This window comes from Haplochromis burtoni, unplaced genomic scaffold (assembly GCF_018398535.1).
Source record: "Haplochromis burtoni strain Fernald_Lab_line unplaced genomic scaffold, NCSU_Asbu1 Contig_45, whole genome shotgun sequence".
NCBI lineage: Eukaryota > Metazoa > Chordata > Actinopteri > Cichliformes > Cichlidae > Haplochromis > Haplochromis burtoni.
Window position 1 is genome coordinate 834,936 of NW_024582406.1, and position 18,001 is coordinate 852,936.

Genomic DNA, 18,001 nt, shown 5'->3' on the forward strand with positions numbered 1-18,001 from the left:
ATTCTTCACTGTGCTGCCAGTCAAATATAATATCCAACTGTGAATCTCATCATATACAGTATTATATCAGTTTGTGGTTTGAAATAGACTCACACAGCACATCTGGTGCTGCCTGTAAGTTAAAACAACTGCTGCGTGGTATCTGGAAACAGCGCCAGACCTAGCTGTCACTTAAGACAGGTGAAGCAACAGAGCAGAGGCAGTTAATCAGAGCCTGAAAACCATTCCTCTGAGAGTGGATTTTTCACACATGTTCTTTTTATTATTTATACAGTTACACTGGGGTATAAGATAAAAGACAGGAAAGAGAATGAATGGCCTAGAGCCAAATTTGCATAAATAAAGCCTGATTTGATGCTGTTTTTCCTGTGTGGGTTTTAGGTGGAGGTCACAGCCCTCATGGTGTTCTCATCTTTGATTTTTGTTTTTTGCACATATAAAAACACATGAAAGCACTTTTTGTGCTTAAACAATGGCGATCACTGTTTTTGCTTAGGTGGACTATAAAGCTGATGAATGGCTTATGAAGAACATGGATCCTCTGAATGACAATGTAGCCACGCTGTTGCACCAATCAACTGACAAGTTTGTGGCCGAGCTCTGGAAAGATGGTAAGTCATTTAGAAGTTTGTAGTGGCCTGAAAAAGCCCACTGAGTCTTCACCTGTGTGTATTTATATGTATTTTCCTGCTCTCTGCACCATTTCAGACTGACATTACACACCACAAGTTCCAATGTGACATGCTATAACTGAGTGAATGTCATATTTCATGGAGGGAAGTATACTTCCTCTCCTCTCACACTTTCTCTCAGAGCTAGAGGTGTGTTTTATGGTTTTACTAATGAGGGGAAAGGCTTTGCCAGCAGAAACATTAAGGGTAAGTGAGTTAAACCACAGCCCACTCCGTTCAGTCGAATGAGCTGAATGACATTTAGTGCTAAAACTGCCAATTATACCAGTAAACACCTTATTAGTTTTTCAGGTGCTAACTGTGGCCCTTAACATTGTTGTTCTGATTTTATGGAATTAACAATCTGATTAATGAGAAGCTTAATAACATGGTAATAACACTGATATTTACTCTTCTGTCTTCTTTAATAACAGCTAATCAGTGTTGTGAAAGTGTGTGTGTGCGTGTGCGTGTGTGTGTGTGTGTGTGTGTGTGTTGCATCCTTGCTGTCTTTCTTTTTCTCTCTTACTGTCCTGTCTTCTGTCTGTGTCTCTGTTGCTGTAGACATTCAGACGTTTCAGAGAGCCTCTTTCTATGACAATGTGTCTGGGCTCCATGAAGCTCCAGGTGAATGATAGTAACACTTAACCTTTGTAAACCACTGGCTGCTTCTCCTGCTCTGCACTGGCGGTCTCATTGGTTTCCTGTCCTGTCATGACTGCACCGTGCATCTGTCCAAAAAGTTCTCCTCCAGCTTTGCATGGCTTTAAAACCTCTCATACGTATTTCTATTGGTGCTGGTGGTTTACTGCCACTCTTAATACATTTGTGAAGTCTTATTTTACAAATTGTGAAAATCTTAAACACTAAATCGGAGTGTGCCTGATCAGGGGGATGCATTTTAAAGTTGATTCAGGCTCTAGTGTACAAATGAAGGATTTAAAAAAAAAAAAAAAATGCTCACTGAATTAATGGGCTGCATATTCAGAATTAGGGTCAACAATTCAAAAGGAAAAACAACTACATCCTGTCAATCCTTATTACTCATAGGAGGCTGTGATTAACAATCTACTGTTTAACAAAAAGTGTTTAGTTTACTTAGACATTAAGCAAATATGATGAAAACTAACAAGAAATAGCTCTTCAACATGAGGGTTTTATTATTATTTTTTTGAAATAGCACAGAAAGAGAAAACGCCAAACCCAACGACCCCCTTTGAGTAAGCGCTCGGCGACAGTGGGAGGGGTAAACTAACTTTTAACAGGAAGAAACTTCCAGCAGAACCAGGCTCAGGGAGGGGCAGCGATTTGCTGTGACCACTTGTGGGTGACGAAGAAAGTGAGAAAAGGATTAATAATAACTAATGATTAAATGCAGAGAGAGGTAAAAAAGAAACAGCCACAAGTAAGCCAGCATCCTGTGAACAAAGTGATGTTTTATAAAAATTCATGAATTTGTGGCGAAATCTTTTTTGTTTCATTTTGTTTGTTTACATTTTGAATATGATTTCTAGCACTGATAATTCCTCTGGTGATGTTTATACCACGGTTTGTAAACATGTGAATAAAGATGTTTAAATGGGGTCTGTTTCTGAAGTTTTATGCAACCTTTGGTGATCATGTGCACATAGTGCCTAATCTAAAAGCGGAGTGAAGAACAGAAACTGCTAGTAAGTAACTACAGATGTAAGAAAATGTTTCTTAAAAATCTGCTTTGCAAATTTCTTATGCAGAAGGAAGTGTGTGTGTGTGGGATTCATCCAGCAGAAATATTGTGTAGCATTTATGAGCACCTTGATCTTTTTGTTTATTATATGGAATTTCCTTTTATTAGATGACATCAGCGTGCCACCACATATTTAAATTTTGGTTTACTAAACCACCGAGCTACACCCAGAGCAAGAAATGTGATTGCATATTGATTTATTTTGGCCAAATTTACAGAAAAAATTTGCAGAAAATTATAAAAGACATTCATATCCAGATCTTACCCGACATAAAAAAAGGAATAGCGATCCTAGTTTTTCTTATTCTCTACCACACCCCCATTTTTTAACTATATTTTCATGTGTGTACGGCGTTTAGAAGATCATCTGAAATACATTACTCCTGCTTTGTGGACTCAAATCCATTAGATTAAAAGCTTTAAAAGCATTTAAGAGTAAAAGACAATTAAGTAGTGTGCTAACTGAGATGGTCATCGCTCACAGCTGGTCTGGTAACAGTGTTGTCTGTCTTCATGCTGTACTATAAAAGTAGAAAAGAGCAAACCCAGCTGAGTTTAACACGTCAGCCATTATTGGCAGCGTCTCATGATAAACATTCACATTAGATTTAAAATAAACATCAAAGAAAAATTGCCGGCTTTTCTCTTTTCTTTTCATGTAAATAGCAGATCATATCAATCATATCTGCATCTGTGGATTCCTCCTTTAATCTAGTTATCTGTAATCCTCTTTAACTAATTTTTCTTTACCAGTTGACCGGATAGTGGGACTGGACCAGGTTGCGGGCATGAATGAGACAGCGTTTGGTGCTGCCTACAAGACCAAGAAGGGCATGTTTCGCACCGTGGGGCAGCTGTACAAGGAGCAACTGTCTAAGCTCATGGCCACACTGAGGAACACCAACCCCAACTTTGTCCGCTGCATCATCCCCAACCATGAAAAAAGGGTGAGTCTTAAAATCTAAAATCTAACCATCAGCAAAATGTCCTGCTTCAGCGTAGATTCTGAGTTCGTCATTACAAACAAATGTGCAAATTCTGTGGGAATTTTAAATGCCTTCACTTATTTATGCTTGCACTGAGATGGGAAACATTTGCACTGATCGTCGTGAGTACAGGCAAGAAGCACTGATGTCTTTGGCTGAGAGGATGACACGTGCACTGACTGCAGTGTCATGGAAACAGATCTCATTAAACAACACTTTTTTTTAAAGGGCTATTTATACAGAAGCTTTACATAATGTTTTTCATGATCTCATGTTTTTTGTTGATCTCATTATTTTTCCTCTTCCTGCTTTGCCAGGCTGGTAAACTGGACCCCCACCTGGTTCTGGACCAGCTGAGGTGTAATGGTGTGCTTGAGGGGATCCGTATCTGCAGACAGGGCTTCCCCAACCGCATCGTCTTCCAGGAGTTTAGACAAAGGTCATTTTTAATCTATGTCTCAGTTTGTCACCTTAATGTTTTCCTTCTAAGGTTTGAAATAAGCTAAATGTATTTATTACTTTGGAAAAAAAAACGTGTAAGGCTCTTTTAGGAATTAAACTTGTCATATATGAATCCATCCATCCGTGCATTTTCTTAAACGCTAATCCAGTTCAAGGTTTTGGGGGTGCTGGAGTCTATCCCAGCTGTCACTGGGTGAGAGGTGGGGTACACGCTGAACTGGTTGCCATTCTGTCACAGGGCTAATACAGAGAGACAGACAGCTATAAAAAGTGTGATTTACATGTTAAATTACACACTCACTGGACATTTTATTAGGTACAGCTTGTTAGTAATGAGCGGGAGCACCTTTTGTCTTCAGAACAGCCTTAATTCTTCATCAAGGTGCTGGAAACATCTGTATTGACGTGATAGTATCGCACAGCTGCAGATTTGTCGGCTGCACATCCATGACATGCATCTTCAGTTCCACCACATCCAAAAGATGCTCTACTGAACTGAGATCTGGTGACTGTGGAGGCCTCTGCTCAAATAAGTCACATTATTCTTGGGCTGATTAAATATTTGTATTAACGAGAAGTTGAACAGATGTAACTAAAAAAAGGGATTCATGTGTGCAGCTTCTACCTGACGGGAAACAAAGGACTCGGTCTTGTCTTTCATTCTGTTTTATATAATATTAGCAAGGACATTTTGTCACTCAGTGATGGTGCTTGTTTCTTTCTGCTTTTTAACAAGGTATGAGATCCTCACTCCTAACGCCATTCCCAAGGGCTTCATGGATGGCAAGCAGGCCTGTGAGAGAATGGTAAGGACCCGTCCAAACTCCGGTGATTTATCTTTACATGGAGGAGTCTAAGAAGTAAAGGTCACCTTGTTATTAAAATGATTATAAATAAATTATGAATAGACAACAGTATTATTTCCATTTCAACCACATCTTCACCTCATCTCCCTCTAAATGATAGATTCAAGCCCTAGAGCTGGATGGCAACCTTTTCCGAATTGGCCAGAGTAAGATCTTCTTCAGGGCCGGAGTCCTCGCCCACTTAGAGGAAGAGAGGGACCTGAAAATCACGGACATCATCATTTACTTCCAGGCTGTTTGTCGAGGATATCTGGCACGCAAGTAAGTATAAACAGAGTTGTTTCTATATATTTGATCACAAAAATCTCACTGTTGTCTCTCTTTTCTTCTCTGTTTGCTTCAGGGCCTTCGCTAAGAAACAACAGCAGCTCAGTGCGCTAAAGGTTCTCCAGAGAAACTGTGCCGCTTACTTAAAGCTGCGTCACTGGCAGTGGTGGAGACTCTTCACTAAGGTGTGTAACTCTCATTTCTCGGTGCTGATAATTATTAAGAGTTTGTAGTAGTCAGTGTTGTGCAAAAGCAGAGTCCCTCTGGTTTTGCTGCTACTGTTCATTTGTACCCACAGGTGAAGCCCCTGCTGCAGGTGACCAGGCAGGAAGAAGAGTTGCAGGCTAAGGATGAAGAGCTGGTCAAAGTGAAGGAGAAGCAGATGAAGGTGGAGGGAGAGCTGGTGGAGATGGAGAGAAAACATCAGCAGGTTGGTTACAGCTACAGCAATAACATCAAATGTTCGCTTTAATGTTGAACTCTCTGAGGTGCACAATCGACACAGTAACATTATCGATGTGTAGCTAATGGAAGAGAAGAACATCTTAGCCGAGCAGCTGCAAGCGGAGACAGAGCTGTTCGCAGAGGCCGAGGAGATGAGAGCTCGTCTTGCTTCCAAAAAACAAGAGCTGGAGGAGATCCTCCACGACCTGGAGTCCAGGCTGGAGGAAGAAGAAGAGCGGAGCCAAGAGCTGCAGAACGAGAAGAAAAAGATGCAGTCCCATATCCAGGTATCAGGGCATTAATGCTGGGAGAAATAGATTCTTTGTCTCTCAATTACTTATGTAACAGCTGGAAATGTTAAGAAAACAAGTATATTTTAAAATATAACTGACTTACTCAGTGCAAAATATGTTTGCTCATTATGTTTGTTGCTGTGCGTAGGACCTGGAAGAACAGTTGGATGAGGAGGAGGCTGCCAGGCAGAAGCTGCAGCTGGAGAAAGTGACGACTGAAGCTAAAATGAAGAAATACGAAGAGGACATTTTGCTGCTGGAGGACCAGAACTCCAAGTTCCTTAAGGTGAGAGGAAGATGCCTCTAAAAGGGTGGACGCATTCATGTTTGAGTTGGGAAGTTAGCTGTGCATTAAGGGGTCTGTCTCTTTTCATGTTTAGGAAAAGAAGCTGCTTGAGGACAGAATCAATGAGGTGACCTCGATGCTAGCTGAAGAGGAAGAGAAGGCCAAGAACCTGGGCAAGGTCAAAAACAAGCAGGAAATGATGATGGTCGACCTGGAGGGTAAACAAGTATAAAATAGCATACGGAGAATAGTAAACTATCACTTCTACAGCACAGTTGTTAAAAGAATTGTCTTATATTAAACTGATGTTTTATTGTGTTTTATAATCAGAGAGGCTGAAAAAAGAGGAGAAGACCCGACAGGAGCTAGAGAAGGCTAAGAGGAAGCTGGATGGGGAGACGTCCGACTTTCAGGACCAGATATCAGAGCTTCAGTCCCAGATAGAAGAACTTAAAATGCAGCTGAGCAAGAAAGACGACGAGCAGCAGATGATGCAGGCGAGGTAGGAGATGGTAGCCCGACTACGGAGGAGAATGAGTCCTGATCAGTTCAACAGACTGAGCTAAATATGGGCTTCAGAGTCATAGAAATTCTAAAGTGATTAGAGCAGGAGTGAGATAAGTGTTGCATAGCATTACGAAGCAGTCAACGCACTGGAAACATTCACACTAGCCATTTTATATGGAGCATTTTATTAGACTTGCAGGCTGGTTGTACAACAGTGCTCGTATTGTTAGAGTTCACTTTTTGTTGTTCTGCTTGGTGACCCGGCGCCGGCTGATATTTACTACGTGACTCTCACAGCACTGGAATGTGTTTGGAGTGTGCGATTGTTATTTGTGAGGTATTATTGGTCATTTATAAGTGTGAGATCATACTACATTCATACATTTCTTTTAATTAGAATCAACAGTGATCCTGCCTCTGCTGCCACCCACTGGACCAGTGGTTTCATTACATGCACGGCATTTTTGGAGAAGCAAATCTGAATAAGCACTGGCACTTATTGAGTTCGTGGCTCAAGAGTTGGGAGTTCGCCTTGTAATCGGAAGGTTGCCGGTTTGAGCCCCGGCTTGGACAGTCTCGGTCGTTGTGTCCTTGGGCAAGACACTTCACCCGGTGGCACCAGTGTTCGACAGCCTCGCCTCTGTCAGTGCGCCCCAGGGTGGCTGTGGCTACAATGTAGCTTGCCATCACCAGTGTGTGAATGGGTGGATGACTGGATATGTAAAGTGCTTTGGGGTCCTTAGGGACTAGTAAAGCGCTATACAAATACAGACCATTTACCATTTACTTTTATTAAAGTCTAAACCGTCTTACATTCAACCAATGGTTTTTCTGTTTTATAATTAGACGGGCTGAAGGAAGAAGAGAGGAAATGACTGAAAAATTTTCTAGTGCTTATTTTTAGTGGAACATTGAGGTTGTCCTATATCTCCAGAGGCATTGTGTTTTTTTTATTATAGCCACTTTTATACTTTGATTTCAGGAGCGAGGAAGAAGTCAGCCATAAGAACAATGCTCTGAAGCAGATTCGGGAGCTGCAGGCGCAGCTGTCTGAGCTGCAGGAGGACCTCGAGTCCGAAAAACAGGCCAGGAACAAGGCTGAGAAACTCAAGAGGGACTTGAGTGAAGAGCTTGAGGCCTTGAAGACTGAACTGGAGGACACCCTCGACACAACTGCAGCCCAGCAGGAGCTTAGGTACTGTATGCTACATTTCTCATCCATATTTTAAAGAGTGGTGCATTTAGGAGAGCTTGTTATGTTCTCTGTAGGACCAAGCGTGAACAGGAGGTTGCAGAGCTGAAGAAAGCCATTGAGGAGGAGACTAAAAACCACGAGGCTCAGATCCAGGAGATGCGACAGAGGCATGCCACAGCCCTAGAAGAGCTGTCCGAACAGCTCGAACAGGCAAAGAGGGTAACTGACCTTTTTCCAATCAGCAGATTCACAAGTTACTATAGGTGCTACTCTGTCATTTATACTACTAATGTTTATTATGGATTATACGTAGTTCAAGGCTAACCTGGAAAAGACCAAACAGAGCCAAGAGACTGCCAACAAGGAGTTGGCCAGCGAGGTCAAGAGCCTGCAGCAGGCAAAGCAAGAGTCCGAACACAAGAGGAAGAAGCTGGAGGCTCAGCTGCAAGAATTCATGGCCAGGGTCACTGAAGGAGAGAGGGCTAAGGGAGAACTGGCTGAGCGCTCACACAAACTGCAGGTGAGGTGGTGGTGGTGAAACTGGTTTAAGGTACCAGAGCAGAGGAAAAGCACATTTTTATTAAATGTGCTAGCTTATCAAAAATATCTGGATTCTTCTAGAAGTAAAATCCTCTTGTTCGTGTACATAAGCTTAAAGTAAATGAACTGGTTCTTCTATAGTGCTTTCTATCTATCATTCACACTCCGAAGGATACTTTGGCATATAGACTCGAGTAGCCAGGGATCGAACCACCAACCTTTTTTAACCTTTTTCATTGTAGTGTAACTTCATTTGTTTCACTGTTCAGTTGTATTTCTTTGTGTGACTCTTTATCTTTTCTCTTGACGATAAGTCGACGTTGTAAGAATTCTTTTGTAGCTGTTTAGTCTTTACTTTGGACAACAGCTGCTTCATTTAATGAGTTTATAGTACATACTGACTGCTAAAGGACAGATTCTTGAAAAACTGTAAAAATAAGCTCGCAGAGATTTTGTTTCGCCACTTGTCATTTTTGTATTCAAATCTGTTGGACCGAAGCAGATAATCTGGTTTAAAATCTTCACACAGACTGAGCTGGACAATGTGTCTACCATGCTGGAAGATGCAGAGAGGAAGGGGATCAAGTTGGCCAAAGATGTCGCTGGGCTAGAGAGTCAACTGCAAGACACACAGGTAGCGTAAAGTTAACTGTGATATTAAAGGGAACCTCCTATGCTCATTTCCAGCTCAGTATTTCTACTCTTATTCTATTTCTATTCTTATTCAAGTACAAAATGTTTCTATGTCTTATACTGGGCCTTGGTGCACACCCTTATAACTTTTCCAGTGCCCATTTCCAGTCTCTATTACTGGAGAGTGTATATACACGCTGTAACGGGTCCTCTTTTAGCCTCAAAATCATTTAAGTGAAACTGTTCTTTTAAAATAACTGTATCCATATTCATTGTTATTAGGAGCTACTCCAGGAGGAGACCCGCCAGAAACTAAACCTCAGCAGTCGAATTCGCCAGCTGGAAGAGGAGAAAAACACTCTGCAGGAGCAGCAGGAGGAGGATGAGGAGGCACGCAAGAATCTGGAGAAACAGATGTTTACCTTACAGGCTCAGGTAGGACATGATTTCTGCTGTAGGAAACAAAGTTTAAGTAATGTGACTGTCCTTTAAAGTTTCTTTTCTGTGGTGCAGCTGTCAGAGAGCAAGAAGAAGCTTGAAGACGATGTTGGAACAATTGAAGGTCTGGAGGAGACGAAGAAGAAGCTGCAGAAGGACCTGGAACTGGCCAACCAGCGTCTGGAGGAGAAGACGATCGCTTTTGAAAAAATGGAGAAGACCAAGACTCGTCTGCAGCAGGAGCTAGATGATCTAACTGTGGACTTGGACCACCAGAGACAGATCGTCTCCAACCTGGAGAAGAAACAGAAGAAGTTTGACCAGGTGAGAACATGTCAGTGGATGCATTTCAGGTCAAGTTTGTTGTACATACAATTTTTTGTTTTAAGCTAAGACTATAGAGAACAACTCTGTTCTCTTGATAGATGCTGGCTGAGGAGAAGAGCATCTCGGCTCGTTATGCTGAGGAGCGTGACCGTGCTGAAGCTGAGGCCAGAGAGAAGGAGACCAAAGCTTTGTCCATGGCCAGAGCCTTGGACGAGGCACTGGAAGCCAAAGAGGAGCTAGAGAGGATTAACAAGCAGCTCCGCGCTGAAATGGAGGATCTGATGAGCTCGAAGGACGACGTGGGCAAGAATGTGAGCGGCACAGTGTTTTAGAAGGGGACCTTTGAAGTTTGAATCCAAGTGTTTCTTCTTTTTTTTTCATTCACTCCTCTTTTTCATATCTCACACACACATATCAGGTCCATGAGCTGGAGAAGTCAAAGCGCACGCTGGAGCAGCAGCTGGAGGAGATGAAGACTCAGCTGGAGGAGCTGGAGGACGAGCTGCAGGCCACAGAGGACGCCAAGCTGCGCCTGGAGGTCAACATGCAGGCCATGAAGGCCCAGTATGAGAGAGACCTGCAGGGCCGGGACGACCAGAACGATGAGAAGAAGAGAGCACTGGTCAAGCAGGTGGAAATTAAATCTAATTATGTTGCATTGGTTCGTTCCCCATAATTTCCACACTGATGACTTGTGATGTCTCCTTCCAGGTGCGAGAGATGGAGGCGGAGTTGGAGGATGAGAGGAAGCAGAGAGCTTTGGCTGTGGCTGCTAGAAAGAAGCTGGAGATGGACCTGAAGGATATAGAGGGTCACATAGAAGGAGCCAACAAGGCTCGAGACGAAGCCATCAAACAGCTGCGCAAGTTACAGGTGCAGATTTTATTCACGTGTTTGCATCAGCCGAATTTTTTTACTTTATTCTCCAGTCATGCCTTGTTGTTGCTTCCTTCAGGCCCAAATGAAAGACTACCAGAGGGAGCTGGAAGACACTCGAGCTTCCAGAGACGATATTTTTGCCCTATCCAAGGAAAACGAGAAGAAGCTCAAGAGCCTGGAGGCAGAGATTGTACAGCTACATGAGGTCAGGACAGTCTGAAGCTCAGACGTTTTGTGATGTTTGTTGCTATGCAGGGTGTCGGTAATTCACAGTTAACAGCAGTTTATACATTCAAGAGTCCCTCTTAATGTTCGATGAAGTGCTGATCAATGTTCCCTCTAAGCTGCGCACATGCGCAATTGCGCACTGCTGGCACGGTCTCTGCGCACAGAAAATCTGCGTTGCGCACAAAAAAAATCTAACCTGAATTGAAATTAAAATTAAAATTTCAACAATTCTGTTTTGCAGTGTTAGTCAGTAAGTGACTGGCTGCTCCCGTATGGGATTAGAACGATGCCACCTTATCCCATAGTCCAGCCAATAATGCGATTCACATTCATATATACGCAGCTAATCAATGTCGCTGACAGGCTATGACAGCGTCCTTATGTGCTGACACTGGTGTTTTAGCTAGCAAAGCGGTGTAGCTGATGTGGCGTGAAACCACGTTAATGACAACGTGTACAACCATTGGACTTTATACCAGTTTTTAAATTGTGTTGATAGGCCACGTAAAACCAGAGTTATGATAAAAAATATCTGCAATGTTTGGTTTTCTTCCTGAATACTGTCGTTGTTTATATTTACTGCGGGAAGAAACGTTCTATAAGAAAAAACGCTCGAAAGCAATCTCTGCCTGTGAGCAAAAACAAAACCAAAAAAACCCCACCCTTTCCTATTGGTCGAAAAAAGTACCATGTCAACCAATCAAAAAATAATATGGCAAGTTGTTAAGAAACGGGGGGAAGTTTTAGGAGTGACCGCGGTGTTTTGAGATGTAAGAGATTTGCGCCATAGCATAGTGTAGTCAATAGTCTTGTTGTGTGTGTCAGAACAATGAGGCGACTGCTGAGTGTTACAGGTGTTACAGCAGTGATACATCTCCTGTTGTCAGGCCTGCAGGTATCAGGCTGTTGTTCTCCTTTATGTGGACAGAAATTATTTTTGGAGTGGCACAAATAATTTGTATGGCATCAAATTTGATGCAGAACAGCTGATTGTGCTGTAAATAGTTTGAAATGTTTATTTAAAAAACACCTTGACTGCATTTAAAAAAAATAGCTGCAAAAAACTTTGTTGTTTGTCAAACTGAGGTACTTTTTTGAAGAAGTAACTATATAATTAATTGCCCAACATTGGTCATTATATACTGTATTTTGCAGACAGAGTTACAGGACTCTCTCCCAGACCACAGACTCATACTTATAATACAAGTCAGAGCTTTATAAAAAAGAAAAAAGAAGAAGAAAGTTGTGTTTTCAAAATTTGAGTTCAAGTTATTTTTACTTCCAATAGTGTTACCATACTACACAGGTCAATGACTACATTTTTGTTTTACATTTTCATTGTAAATGGGCTAAAGCAGTTAATTAAAAGTAGTCTAACATAAATGTAAATGCTGTAATTTGATTATCTTAATAAACCATGTAACTTGGATGGATTCAATGCTGGCGTGACCACAGTGCACACGTCTGATGTCGCTCACAGTGGTCCAAGGGACCGCTCAGGGAGTTTGTGTGTTCGCTCAGACACGTGGAAAATTAGAGGGAACATTGGTGCTGATAGATTTTTTTTTTTTCTGCCCTGCAGGACTTAGCAGCGTCTGAGAGGGGACGACGCCACGCGGAGCAGGAGCGCGATGAGCTGCAAGATGAAATCTCAAACAGCACCTCTGGGAAGTAAGTTCACCTGCTCTAGGAAATGACATTACGAGAAAAGTGCAAAAGTCAAAACAAATGACTCTCAAAAACCAAACCAATAATTTACAGAAAAACTAAAATGACCCTGACAGTCGTATTTCGGCTGCTCTGTTCATCGAGGACATCTTATTTTTCTCGTTGTGTCAGGACTGCTCTGATGGATGAGAAGAGAAGGCTGGAGGCTCGCATCGCCCAGCTGGAGGAGGAGCTGGAAGAGGAGCAGGGCAACATGGAGCTACTCAATGACCGCTTCAGAAAGACAACCATGCAGGTTTGATTTCATACCGCAATGTCAGTATGAGCGTATTCAGTGTCTTTAATCATCCGAGTCTTCATTGGACTAAAACATTTACTGAGCTCCAAGAAGCTGTAAGCATGTAAGAAAGCTGGATGGGCCCTTGTTTCATTTCAGAGGTGTATCAGTTTGTCTTGAGTTGACTGCAGCTTTTTAAGGAAACATAAAAAGCCAACAAATCCATGTGAAACCAAAGATCGACAGATGTCATCTCCAAATGAAAATATCTGGGGGGGTTTTGTCAACCTCAGTCTGGCAGCACTGATGAGGAGGGCAGGTTTTTACCCATCTCGGCTATCGGAGAGGAACCATAACCTGTGTCGTGCACCATCCCTGTCCACTTGGATTCTCTCTGTTTCTCCATGACGATTTTTTTTTTTTTACTCCACCTTTCTCGCCCTCCATCAGGTGGACACTCTGACTACAGAGCTGAGCGCAGAGCGCAGCACAGCCCAGAAAAGCGAAAATGCTCGCCAGCAACTGGAGCGTCAAAACAAGGAGCTGCGGGCCAAGCTGGGCGAGCTGGAGGGTTCTGTGAAGAACAGGTTCAAGGCCTCCATCACTGCCCTGGAGGCCAAAATAGCACAGCTGGAGGAACAGCTGGAGCAGGAGGCAAGGTAGGAATTTACTACACCGCTCTTCGTGCTCTAGCTAATGAACAAAACCAGTCAGAAAACTTTAAACGTGGAACGTCTTCTCCACTCAAGGGAGCGAGCGGCAGCCAACAAGATCGTCAGAAGGACCGAGAAGAAGCTAAAAGAAGTCTGCATGCAAGTGGAGGATGAGCGTCGCCATGCCGACCAGTTTAAAGAGCAAGTATGTCTACTGCTGCTGTAAATAAGCTGCATTTATCACTCACTGCGCGTGTTCTCAGCTTCAGCTTAACAACAGCTCTATGTCTCGCGTCTCCGTGTGTGTGAAGGTGGAAAAGGCCAACTCCCGTATGAAGCAGCTGAAGCGGCAGCTGGAGGAGGCTGAAGAGGAGGCCACGAGGGCCAACGCTTCACGTAGGAAGCTGCAGAGAGAACTGGATGACGCCACCGAGGCCAGCGAGGGCCTGAGCCGTGAGGTCCACACTCTCAAGAACCGCCTCAGGTCAGGAGGGAGAAAGTGGCTGCAGTCACAGGATCCTCATTTACTTGATCTTTTTTTTTAAAGTGACATTGCTACTTTAACCATTTGTTGCTAACAGCAGCAGACATTTTCCATTTTAATTTGTGCCTTCCTGTTTTTTACCTCCTCTCTGCTCCTCTCCCTCTTACAGGCGTGGTGGCCCCATCACCTTCTCCTCCAGTCGCTCAGGCAGACGTCCGCTGCAGGTCGAGGGAACTTCTTCTTTGGACCTCCTGTCCGACGATGAGCTGGAAAACAAGATCACTGACAACAATGCCAATGAGACCCCAGCGCCACAAACAGAGTAGAAGAAAAGCCTTTTGCCCTCCCTCAGTCAGCCCTAACAGACACAGCGGGACTCTCACAGCTTAAACAGGGACCCTCTTCTGACCACTTTAGCACATAAAGTCCAAAACATCCCCAGTTTGACTAGATTTCCCTCTTCAAACCACAGGCAGCATGACCTAAGCCATCCTGACTTTCCTTTTCAACCTTAGCAGACACCAGCAGTTGGACCCCCAATGCTCTCACCACCGCCCCACTAAAGACTGTAAGAAACGCCTTACTACTCCAGCTCTGTGCTCAGCTCCTCTAGTTGATTTTCTTCTGCTGGACCACCGTTTAGCTCACAGGTGTCGAACTCCAGGCCTCGAGGGCCAGTGTCCTGCAGGTTTTCGATGTGTCCTTGATCCAACACAGCTGGTTTAAATGGCTAAATTACCTCCTCAACATGTCCTGAAGTTCTCCAGAGGCCTGGTAATGAACTGATCACTTGATTCAGGTGTGTTGACCCGGGACGAGATCTAAAACCTGCAGGACACCGGCCCTCGAGGCCTGGAGTTCGACACCCCTGCTCAGAATGCTTCCAAATGCTAAAACGATAGCACTGCAATATTTGAAAGGAGCGCATCATAATGAAAACAGATGCTATTTTTTTCACCGGTCTACAATACATGCACCATGTGACTCAGTTTAGTTATATTAGTTATGAACTGGAACTGATATTGTTTGCTTTTCCAGTCCTATGCTAGGATTGCTTGCTTGCGTACGAGTATAAAATGTGAGTGTAAGCTGCTTCTTGCATTGGTTTCTCTTACGTTCGACAGTAGGTCAGTGTTGACTTGTAATTATTTGGCGTGAGCGCTAAATCGCACTCATGTCCTCTCGCTTCATTCTTCTTCTTCTGTGCCTTTTTTCGCTCTCTTTAAACTCTAAACCCATTTATGCCACATATACTGTTCATATATTGAAACATGCTTAATTTCATGAAGGTATTTTCATAAAGCAAAAATCATAAATTTACATTTGTAATGGATTATATTAGTGGAAACCTGATTTACTTTGGCGTGTATGTTGCCACGATGATTGATATGTCAGCCGTGTGGGGTTCTTTGTAGATGGGTGCTATGACTTTTCTTATCAGTAACTTTTATACTTTTTGAGTTATTAAGAGTTAAAAACAATCCAATAGACATCAACTGTATTTATATCTCTGCTATTGTATACGAGACAAACTCCATTCATATTTCAAAATGCTCAGTATTGCACATTGCTCAACTGTACCTTTGCTCATGACACGTACAGTTTATGAGTCTTTAGAAGTTCTATAATGCATTAAAGTCTATGGAGCCCAATACTCTCCTGGTTTCCTCAGCAGTCACTGATGTTTTTGTCTATTTTTTGTCTTTTGACTAAAGAGCATTTAGTTGAACTCAAAGATGAGATGCTACAGATGTCTTCTTCACTGCCAGAGGCATCAAACTTCTATTAGTTTGGGAGTCACACATAGCCCAGGAAAATAACTGCATAATAACTAATAACACATCCATGTTTTTATCTTACAGCTAATATAAAAACAAGAAGATTTACTTTCATGAACGATCTGTTTAAAGATCGGATGATAAACAGCTTTAGATGTCTCAAGAAAAGAAAAAGGATGTGTCTGTTTTTCACCCTCCACTCATTGCTGTTAAGAACCTTGCCAGTGTTTCCTCAGTTTAACCAATTTACTTGTGTTTGGGGTGAGAACCTGTGAGGGTTGAGTGTTACAAAATACAGTCATGAACCAGTTCAAAGGTCAGATAAAACAGGGTGAATGCCAACGGAGATAACAGAGTTAACAGAACCAAAATGTATCTACGTTTTTAAGAAAAAGAAAGAAGAACATCGTGTGGTGAGTTTGTGAATGCTAGTTTGTAGTGACAGATCCGTAAAAAAAGAAAATCTAAACCAGAACAAACCCATACACACCTGCCTGCTGGGATCTTTTAACACAAAACCAGAAAGACAAAGAAGGTAAAGTATGATGAATGTCCTCAGAAAGCCAAAATGGGAGCACTTCTAACACTTCGGCAGCCCAGCAGAAGGTTTTTATAAAATTGTCTTGCTGATCTTACACCTTTTTTGTAAGCCCTCCAGTCCTAGAAGGTAATTTAATGTCAGTCCGTCTTTTTGAGCACAGGAACCTTTTTTAAAGTCACAGAAACCAAACTGTGAACACCAACAGTGTCCAGTAAGTTTACTCCAGTGCTGTACCTTAACAGTGTTTAAAGGGGATCCATTATGTTCTCAGTTATTTGGTTTTGAGGCTCTAATAAAGTGTCTTAGTAGTTCAACATAATCTTTATTTATCCCACACTGGGTGATAAGTTGCTTCCTCTCAGATCATCCTCTGTGTGAAACAAGTTCCTCCCGCTTTCATCCCAACTTTGTTCTGATTGGCTGCCCGTTGACAATGAACATTTGAACTAACATATGTGGACCATCCAATGCCAGGCAGGCATTGGATGCCATCCCCAGAGCAGCCTTCTCCCTCAGACGAGCTGAGACATTTCACCCCTAAACATTTTTAGGTGATTCAATCAACAGCCCAAACATAAAATTATGGAGCGTTGGGAACCACTTACATACAGTGCTTCCCTTTTTATCCAAAACACACTGTGGAGTCTGTGTGCGTGTGTTCAGTGAGAGAGGAGATAAAGTGCCTGTAATGCGCCGAGTTGTGGAAACAACTTCTGTAATCCTTCACCATGTGACTCATAGTAATAATCACTCCATAATGAAGAGAGCTGTGCAGCAGGTGAGACGCAAACAGAGAGACGCAGAGCTGCTTCAGCAGTCACTCCGCAAACTTAACGGACTTACACGTCAACACCTTCCGGTAAGTATCGCTCGCAGCCTGGTTGTTGCTTTGGAAAGTGTACAAGTGATGGATGACAGAGGTTTGTTTCGTTATAATCTGCTTCTTATCAGACTTGACCGCACTGGATAGTTTGATCAAATGCAATAAAAGCACTTAAGCAAACTTTTACCACCTGCAGCTGCTCCAGGGGCATCATGGCTCCCTGTACACAAGCCAAGAAAAAAAAAAAAAGCCAGCAGTGGTGACTCAGTGAGTCATCAATCATTGTCTGTCGGTTTTAATGGTAAATACCAACAATGGCTTCTGTTGATTACAGGGTTCAGAAAATGGCCCTACAATGTTGTGACCTTTTTTTATTCATTCATTGACAGCCAAAATATTCAAATGCAAATCAGCCTGTGAATCACAGCTAGGAGATCTGTTCTATAAATACAGATCCAAACCCCCTGTTGTCCTCGCAGGGCCCGACAGAGGTGATCCTGCGAAGCAGGGAGGAGAGCAGGAGAGCGCAGAAACACTTTTTTCCGGGAGGAGAGCGCAGTGTCGTATAATGTCAGTTGTGGGCGCGCAGCCTTTCATCAAGCCAATGCAGTCCCCACCTTCAGTTTCGCCCGGTATCCAAAGGAGACACACGCTTCCCGCGAGTGAAGTCCGACCGCTCAACACGCAGGATGCCATAAGCGTCTTTGAAATCGAGCGAGAGGGTAAGTGATCCTTCCTGTGGGTCTTATGCTGACGCAGAAATCCGCTCTGGACTTTTTGCTGAGTGGAAATAATGATTTTGTTACTATAATTACATTAAAGTGTGGTTTCATGTGGGGATTTGATTTATTTAACGAAGTCACGTGATGCATTTTCCTTTGGTGTATAAACTAAAGATGTCGTGATTGCTCCACAGTCGATTAATTGATCGATTTGGTCCGTTTAAATGTGTGCGTAAAAGTTGTGCCAAACCGCTATTGCGCACGGACCACCAATCTCTCTCTCTCTCTCTCTCTCTCTCTCTCTCTC

At 42.9% G+C, this 18,001-nt stretch overlaps 2 protein-coding genes across 7 annotated transcripts in view; both read left to right on the forward strand.

Moving 5' to 3' along the window:
- The window catches only part of LOC102302242 (myosin-10), a 66,297-nt gene extending 50,801 nt beyond the window's left edge, over window positions 1–15,496 (forward strand). For 3 of the 6 annotated variants that reach the window (XR_006054324.1, XR_006054326.1, XR_006054325.1), the window contains 29 exons: window positions 497–611; window positions 1,236–1,298; window positions 3,151–3,344; window positions 3,701–3,822; window positions 4,582–4,651; window positions 4,812–4,972; window positions 5,055–5,163; window positions 5,277–5,408; window positions 5,503–5,709; window positions 5,864–6,001; window positions 6,096–6,219; window positions 6,332–6,503; window positions 7,491–7,703; window positions 7,778–7,922; window positions 8,017–8,223; window positions 8,773–8,877; window positions 9,159–9,311; window positions 9,390–9,638; window positions 9,740–9,952; window positions 10,060–10,272; window positions 10,353–10,514; window positions 10,597–10,725; window positions 12,331–12,419; window positions 12,588–12,711; window positions 13,144–13,352; window positions 13,443–13,551; window positions 13,658–13,830; window positions 14,000–14,457; window positions 14,683–15,496. Coding sequence is in view for 1 of the 6 variants with exons in the window: in XM_042220248.1 (XP_042076182.1) it covers window positions 497–611; window positions 1,236–1,298; window positions 3,151–3,344; window positions 3,701–3,822; window positions 4,582–4,651; window positions 4,812–4,972; window positions 5,055–5,163; window positions 5,277–5,408; window positions 5,503–5,709; window positions 5,864–6,001; window positions 6,096–6,219; window positions 6,332–6,503; window positions 7,491–7,703; window positions 7,778–7,922; window positions 8,017–8,223; window positions 8,773–8,877; window positions 9,159–9,311; window positions 9,390–9,638; window positions 9,740–9,952; window positions 10,060–10,272; window positions 10,353–10,514; window positions 10,597–10,725; window positions 12,331–12,419; window positions 12,588–12,711; window positions 13,144–13,352; window positions 13,443–13,551; window positions 13,658–13,830; window positions 14,000–14,156 (4,257 nt within the window). In the remaining 5 variants the exon portion in view is untranslated. Of the gene's footprint in view, window positions 1–496; window positions 612–1,235; window positions 1,299–3,150; window positions 3,345–3,700; window positions 3,823–4,581; window positions 4,652–4,811; window positions 4,973–5,054; window positions 5,164–5,276; window positions 5,409–5,502; window positions 5,710–5,863; window positions 6,002–6,095; window positions 6,220–6,331; window positions 6,504–7,490; window positions 7,704–7,777; window positions 7,923–8,016; window positions 8,224–8,772; window positions 8,878–9,158; window positions 9,312–9,389; window positions 9,639–9,739; window positions 9,953–10,059; window positions 10,273–10,352; window positions 10,515–10,596; window positions 10,726–12,330; window positions 12,420–12,587; window positions 12,712–13,143; window positions 13,353–13,442; window positions 13,552–13,657; window positions 13,831–13,999; window positions 14,472–14,682 lie in introns of those variants that run through there. The other 3 variants (XR_006054327.1, XR_006054328.1, XM_042220248.1) reach the window with 2 other exon arrangements.
- A 117-nt stretch (window positions 15,497–15,613) lies between these two features.
- LOC102303437 (serotonin N-acetyltransferase) overlaps window positions 15,614–18,001 on the forward strand; it is a 3,643-nt gene continuing 1,255 nt past the window's right edge. Inside the window, exons 1-2 of the mRNA XM_005926652.3 lie at window positions 15,614–17,008; window positions 17,452–17,694. Coding sequence (XP_005926714.1) covers window positions 17,541–17,694 — 154 coding nt within the window. The 5' untranslated portion in view covers window positions 15,614–17,008; window positions 17,452–17,540. The remainder of the gene's footprint in view (window positions 17,009–17,451; window positions 17,695–18,001) is intronic.